The sequence below is a fragment of the Alosa sapidissima genome, chromosome 8, assembly GCF_018492685.1.
Source record: "Alosa sapidissima isolate fAloSap1 chromosome 8, fAloSap1.pri, whole genome shotgun sequence".
NCBI classification, from domain to species: Eukaryota; Metazoa; Chordata; class Actinopteri; order Clupeiformes; family Clupeidae; genus Alosa; species Alosa sapidissima.
In genome coordinates, this window is record NC_055964.1 from 4800355 (window position 1) to 4808422 (window position 8068).

Below are 8068 nucleotides of genomic sequence, written 5' to 3' on the forward strand. Positions count from 1 at the left end.
TTCTTAGCCTACTCGACCTCTTATCTTCAAACGTCTTCTTAAGTGACACAGACATAAACGGTGCAACAATCTAATCTTAAATAATTATTATTTATGTCTGTGTGTGTGGTATATAGCCTAGCCTACTTGGGATGCTTACAGGCGTATGTCAACGTTTTTCTATTTTCGTATTGATGTGTAGATCCGAGGTTTAAACGGTAGGCCTATAGCTGTGATGTGCAGTCACCTGACATCACCATCAAATTAGAGGATATTTCAGAACTATTAACGTGGACAGCTCCCCTTAAGAGCATCTTAAGAGCAGTGCAAGCGTGTTCACGCTACGAGCATGTTCGGGAAACAGTCGGAAAAACCAAACAAACGATCGTAAGATGAATTGTGGTAAAACCCTCGTAAGAGCGTATCTCCGTCGTTATCGGGAGACCGGGCCCTGGTCACTCGACCCCAGATTTGGGCCACTTTTGCCTGCAGTCTGAACGTGGCATGGCTTTTTCAACATTAGTTTCAAACATGTCCATCTCAATTTACTTTAATAACCCTTCCTTTATCATTAGATGTGGTTAGCAAGATTCTCAATTAACTAGTGGATATCTAGGCCACCCTCCCCTGAATCAATATGGGCTCTAAGGAGTCCACTGCCCAAGGTTACAAAGAGGAAAGTAAAGCCAATTACTTTTCTCATGTGAGATAAATGTATACAATTTTTAAAAAGTGACCTTTCACATTGCGGTGGGGAAGAGGCCATTTCTCAGGAAGGGAATATTACTCTGAATCTATTAATTCATAAATTTGCCTTGACCTCTGAGCTGAAGTAGTCACCTTGTGACCAGGGACATGAGCAGGATATAATAACTGATATAATGTGCCTGTTGCTGACTTCACACTTTTTGTATTCTACCTTGTTAGAAAAGGCTGGATTGCATAGTAATGACCATATCCGAGATGGCTATATTCCATTTGGTCTAATAATACTGTTTGTTATTAGTAAACAATGTTTTTCTGTCTTTTTCTAATGTCTTTTTTAAACTTACAAAGGTTTCAAACTACAATGGGAACCCTTATTTGATCATGTTTCATATTCATTACCATAATAAATAGCCCTGATAGCCAGGGATCCACTGTTCCCCAATCAAAAAACACTCTTTTATTTTAGTTTGCCATACAGTTATACACACACAAACACACACACACACACACACAAACTAGGAGCAGTGAGCTCACCAAGAGCATACACACACTAGGAGCACACATACACACCCGGAGCAGAGGATAGTCCTTGATCCGGTGCCCGGGGAGCAGTTGGGGGTTAGGTGCCTTGCTCAAGGGCACCTCATCGGTGGAAGAGGATGTGCTGTTCAATCATGCTGAGCAGCACTCTAATAATGTTTCTTTTGAAGTGAAATGGGGGCCCCCTGTCAGTGCAGGGTTCTTTGGATCGCCCTTAATGTCCCCTCACTCATAGCGCACCTGCTTACAAAACCCATTCATTTATGGTACCATGCCCCACTGCAACGTCCAGCACCAGCTTTGATAGAGCCAGTAACACACTAATGACGGCCTCCTGCCCTGCTTGCCTGATGGCACGACAGGCCAAGGACCATTCCTAAGCTGACAGGCTCCGCGTCCTAACGGCCTGTGTAATCCCCTGCTCATGCTGTCCTCTAAAGAACGGCTCGAGAGAACATCTTTGCTTTGAATTTTTAATGTCAAATCATAACCACATGGGCAAGAGAGACACATTTATCTCATTTGTTCGTATAATGTAATGATTTCAAAGCCTCCGAGCAAAGTTAAAATAATCATCACAACAGACCTAAGGAGCTCAATGATCTGTGCCCTGTTGCCCTTACCTCTACAGTCATGAAATGTTTTGAAAAAAATATTTTATAACAACTTTTCCATGAGGTTTCACCTCTTTTAGACCCAAATCAATTTGCCTATCATGCAGAAAGAGGTGTTGAGGATGCACTGCTATCTCTGATTATGAGCACCTTGAGTATGCCAAGAGTCTGCTCAAGATTGTGTTCATTGACTTCAGCAGCGCTTTTAATACAATCCAACCCCACCTGATGGTGAGAAAACTGGTGCATTTGGGAGTAAATCCCCAATTGATTTTATGAATCTATGACTTCTTGACGGACCGCAGTCAGCAAGTTAGATTTAATTTGTGTATATCTTCCTCAAAAACTATCAACACTGGGGCACCACAAGGGTGCGTTCTGTCACCTATCCTATACACGTTATACACCAACAACTGTCAAGCTTCCTCTTCAGCCCACTTATTTTAAATATGCTGACGACACAGCACTGGTTGGCTTTTTAAAGTCCAACATTTCTTCTGTGAATGGATTTCAGAAGGAATTACAGGGTTTCACTCAGTGGTGTTATGAGAATTTTTTGAAATCAATGTGAAGAAAACAAAAGAGATGGTGATAGATTTTAGCAAAAATAGAATAACGGTTTCTCCTTCAAAGACCAACGGTGAATTAGTAGAGAGGGTCTCCACCAACAAATACTTGGGAGTTGAAGTTGACTCTAAATTAACTTTTAATGAATGTGCACTGAACAAAACCAAGAAAATGCACCAGAGAATGTTCTTCCTTAGGAAACTAAATAATTTTAGATTAGACAGACACATTCTTGTAATGTTTTATAACAGTCTCCTTCAGAGTGTTCTGTCCTTTGGTCTTATCTGTATGTTTGGCAACATGCATGTTAAGGACCAAAAGAGACTGCAGCGTATGATCAAGATGGCCAGCAATATCATCGGACTTGACCAGGTGTCGGCAGCTCAGCTGTACAATGATCTTATCCTAAAAAAGACTGACCAAATCCTCGACCCCACTCACCCTCAACAAGGGACAATACATCATTTGTGCCCACAGCGATCAGATTGTACAATAACCAAGCACATCGCATGGACTTTAATTCCACACTGGTACTTTAAATTCAACTCCAGCACTTTCACGGATGGTAGATCTCAATTTCCTTGACAACCATTCCTAGCTAGCTTCCTAGCTATTTTTTTATGACTCTTACATTTTTAGCTGCAAAATTAGTCTTTTTAGTCTGCAAAATTGTTTTTTCTTTTTAGATGCAAAATTAATGATGTTTTCTAAACAAAGTTCGGGAGGAGCCCTTAGGGATGATTGACAGCAATTAACTCACCTGTCTTCCGCCGCCAGGGTATTTAAGCCAGCCTCCTTATCCATACGTCACACGCCGCAGCGCTCGCAAAATTATTGTCGCAAAGCCTCAGTAGGCAGACGTAATGGAGCTGGGTCACTACTAACTATCCAAAAGCTACATCCAGTCCATGGGCTACAGCCACCTGGTTCACCAGCGTTTTCAGGTCACTGCACAGAGCAAGGGTAAGCTACAACTATCGATTATGCTATAGCCTACTCACCCCAGCCTACTTCAAGGCTCTAACACCAGGCTGCTCCAAGTTCACGTTTTCACGTCGCAAGATTATCCAGGTAACTCAAAATGCTCTAAATTCTAACATGGCTCGCCACGCCAAGCGTCTGAAGTTTGTAGGCTATCCACTATCCAGCGGAGGCCTATCTTCCGAAGATCACTCAATCCGTAATCCGTGTTGGCATCGGAAACGAACAGGTCTTGTTCATTCACTTCCTGTAGTTGTCCAGTGACTTCTCATAAACTGATACTAGCGTTGTTAGATATTTAAACTACTTATAACGAACTGATAAACCTCAACCTTAAGTGCCCGTATTTCCGCTGGCTTGTTCCGCAGGCTGTTTAAACGATGGCGCTGCGTCGCAGACGTCAGCAATTATTAAAGCGATAGTACACATTTGTAATTCGCGTCAGGCAACGCAGACAGCAAGGACCGTGATTGGTCAACTCGTCCTGTGTCGATAGCAACAAGCTAGTTCACTTGCAAATAAACTAAAGTCATGTTTGGTTACAATGACTGGTTATTCGTATGTTTTAAAATTAGCACTTTGCCAGCAAGCAGTGCTTTGTGGGCAGTTGCGCTAAGTTCGCTCTCAGCAGGCCCTCAAACCCCAGTCTACAGCCAGAATATATTAATGACACTCCTTGAACACCGGTTTATTGTTTCATTCCATGCCAACACCGACAGGGGGGAGCCCCCCCCCCCCCCCCCCCCCTCCCCATTGACAGCTTATTAAAATTGTTTGCTATTATCGCATCGCATACAATCGTTTATCGCATCGCAATGCATTATCTTATTGCAGGCTGCAATTATTTATGTCGTCTTCTTGTGTGACAGTTAGTGAAACACGACACTGCACTGACGTGCTCATCAATCAGAAGTGGCACAACTTTGGATATTAGCTAAATCTTGACATCAACATTAAAAAAAAAAAAAAAACCTTATCGCTATTGCATTGCTCCAATCATTGGACAGTGGCACACATCCGCAGCACTCTCCATTTCCGCGGCATCTTGTTCCGTAGGTCGGATAGGAAATTCCTTCCTCCTCCGTCTTTTAACTCCTATTTAAGTCCTATAAACCAATCTTTTCTCCTTCCCGCTCCCTCTATTCATTCTCTTCTCCTGACCAGGAAGCAGGCTGCTCTTGACAGCGCTTTCCTGCACCACACGCTCCAGAGCGTATCACTCCGCTGCCTCAGCCACAGCCACGCCAGCGGCCCAGGTTCTTAACCACCGACGTCCTTCCCGTAGCATCTCCGCCGTACTTCCGGATCCGACTCCACTTCTTCAGACCGCGTCGCTACTCCCTCCGCCCCCTCTTCCCCTTCCCCACCCACTTCCCCCAACCAGGACCCGGTCCAGGGCTGCCCCTCTTCCAGTCGTTCCAACGACTGCTCCCTCCCTTCCCCCCTTTTCCCCCTCCCCATTCCATTCCCGGAGTCACATCTGTACAGCACGCCACGACTCATGAAGAGGCGTCCGTTCAAACTCACCTCGCTAGCTCCCTATTTTCTTTACGAGTTAGCAAGCACCTGGTCTCAGCCGGCTCCGGTAGGGACCGCGTCGCTACCCCCCCCCCCCACCCATCCCTTCCCCGGCTCCGCGCTAGACCAGCCCGCCGCAGCGGGTTATCAGCACTCTGCGAGTGCTTCGGATCACGACGTCCCATTCCGGCTCCCCAGCTATTCACTAGCCACAGCAAAGGCCCTTCGACCGCCTTCTCACGTTGCACGTTCCAGCTTTAACGTTCCGTCTACCCAGCTATTCATTAGCCACAGCCATTTCATTCCATCTGGATACTCACCATTCATGCCTTATCATGCCTTATCTGCCTATCATGTATTATGTGTTGTATGTCGTATCATGCTGAATATGTCATGTTTTATCAGGTAATGGTATTCTAAAAGTATTCTTTCAGCCCAGGTTGGATTATTTAAGGCTGCCACAGATAGTACGGGATGAGCTTGGACCCAATGCAACAACAGCTTCAGGGAGACCCATGCAGCAACTGCTCCGCTGAGCTCCTGTTACCCTGCTACAACGGCTCCGCTGAGCCCCAAGACCCATGCAGCAAAGCTACACAGAGCTACAGGACCCATGCAACGACAGCTTTACTGAGCCTCAAGAACCATGCAGCAACAACTACTCTGAGCTCCAAGACTCTTGCAACGACTGCTTCGCTGAGCTCCAAGAACCACGCAGCAACTGCTCCGCTGAGCTCCTGCAACCCTGCTACAACGGCTCCGCTGAGCCCCAAGACCCATGCAGCAAAAGCTACACCGAGCTCCAGGACCCACGCAACGACTGCTTCGCTGAGCCTCAAGAACCATGCAGCAACAACTACGCCGAGCCCCAAGACCATGCAACGACTTCGTCGCTGAAGCCCCAAGAACCATGCAGCAACAACTACGTTGAGCTCCAGGACCCATGCAACGACTGCTTTGCTCAGCCCCAAGAGCCATGCAGCAACAACTAAACCGAGATCCAGGACCCATGCAACGTCGGCTTCACCAAGCCCCGAGAACCATGCAGCAACAACTACGCCGAGCTCCTGGACCCATACAACGTCGGCTCCACCAAGCCCCGAGAACCATGCAGCAACAGCTACGCTGAGCTCCAGGACCCATGCAACGTCGGCTCCACCAAGCCCCGATTACCATGCAACAGCAGCTACGCCGAGCCCCAAGACCCAAACGATGGCTTCTCTGAGCCCCAGAACCATGCAGCAAATACACCGAGCTCCACGACCTATACAGCAGCAGCTACACCAAGGCCCAAGATCCGTGCAATGACTGCTCTGCCGAGCCCAAAGCCCCATGCAGCAACAGCTCCACCGAGCCCCAGGACCCAGGCAACGACGGCTCCACCGAGCCCCAGGACCCAGGTAACGACGGCTCTACCGAGCTACAGGACCCAGGCAACGATGGCTCCAACGAGCCCCAGGACCCATGCAGAAGCAGCTCCGCTGAGCCCATAGGACCTTTAGGAACAGCTCCACCAAGGTTCAGAACCCATCTAATGACTGCTCCGCTGAGCCCCAAGACCATGCAGCAACGTCTCGGCTGAACCCCGAGACCCTCACGGCAGCAGCTCTGCTGAACCCTGACACCCATCGTTCCCACGGTTATGCAATACGACACGAATGTCCGCCGCTGAGCAAGCGCAACGAAGATCCACTCTTGTGTGCTTGCCGCTTGCCTCGCTATACTTCGCAAGGGGTTCATGTCACAGCACTCTGATTCACCCTCCATCATGTTTACCGGCCTCCTTTGGGCTGCTGAGATGTAGTGAGTCTACATGCCCCTTGTCTCATTTCATTCCCGATGGCAGATCTTGAGAGTTAGACCAGGACACAATACGTTTACTACCAATCAGACTAAAACCAATCAGTTCTGAAAAGGACACTCCTTTTCATATCCAACTCTGCCTCAGATTCTCAGCTTTCATACCCATCACAATACATCTCATATCGGTCAGCTCAAGCATCGCCTACTAGCCCGCTCTCTTCATCTCAGATGAAGGGTACCCATCACTCGTCACAGGTTCCAGACTCTAATATATATCCTTGTCAAATCCAGTTCCCGCAATACTCTGTGCATTCAGGATAGGAGCTGCATGCTGCTACAGCTGCATGTATTGGCCTATCACAGCAGCAATCAAATACTGAGCCGTTGGTCCACAGATGACAGTCCTACTGTACATCCACTCCATCTAGTGGATCTATGACTTGCTAAGCTCCAAGTTCCTTACTCCTCCATTTCACTGATAGCCCAGTTACGCATCCTCCTTACACTGGGGGGTGCAAGCGGCCATCGCTCTATCGCGATCTCCGCTTCAGGCATTCCATGACCACGGCCAGCTACCATGCCAAACACGCGCTTAGCTTATACACTCAGTATAGCAATCATGCCGACGGGCGAACTAGTGAAGTCAAAATTAGTCTTTTCCATGTTGCATCAATGTCTGATGTTGGATTGTCATTGTCATTTCTGCAGTAAGTCTATTGTCATTTTTGTTTTGTCCCGGTCACTGTTCTGAGGATTGTTTTTTTTTTCTTTCCCTTATACATGTCTATTGGTTTGTCTATGGTGTATGTCTTAGAGAATATGTTGTGGCGAGGGCGCAATGAATGACCACATGAATCTTCCCCCTGTGGGATAATAAAGTTTACCTGGACCTTGATCTTCACTATGTTTCTGAATCTTCTACAGAGAGGGCGAGGGCGCAAATTCAGAGCAAGAGACAGCAATCATAAATATGGTTTTGCCAAATAATGCAATTAGAATCCATGAGATCCAACACCATATTGTAAATGATGCAGCTGTTTTCAATAACATTGATACATTGACCTGTACCTACCAAGCCAGATTATTGGGTTGTGCACATGTGTGTACAGTATATATATTATATAAACTTTATTACAGGCTCTAGGCCCAACAGCAAGACATACAACAACAACAACAAAAAAAGGAATAGATACATAAACACATACAAACATACTCTGATTCATGAGAGTCTTAACAGGCACCCATACCAATGTTTCCATAAATATGATTGATATCTGACCGAGCTGCACCTAGGGCTTGTGAGCATCATTATAATACAGTTTTGAGACTCATCAAGTCGGGACATGAACTTAAACATT

At 46.6% G+C, this 8068-nt stretch overlaps 1 protein-coding gene across 1 annotated transcript; it reads left to right on the top strand.

Annotated features, from left to right (window-relative positions):
- The first annotated feature begins 5381 nt into the window (after positions 1-5381).
- On the top strand, positions 5382-6489 carry LOC121715652 (putative protein TPRXL). Its single transcript, XM_042101528.1, has 3 exons — positions 5382-5785; positions 5873-6055; positions 6150-6489. Exons 1-3 carry the CDS (start codon positions 5382-5384, stop codon positions 6487-6489), a joined length of 927 nt encoding a protein of 308 aa, XP_041957462.1.
- The last annotated feature ends 1579 nt before the right edge of the window (positions 6490-8068 follow it).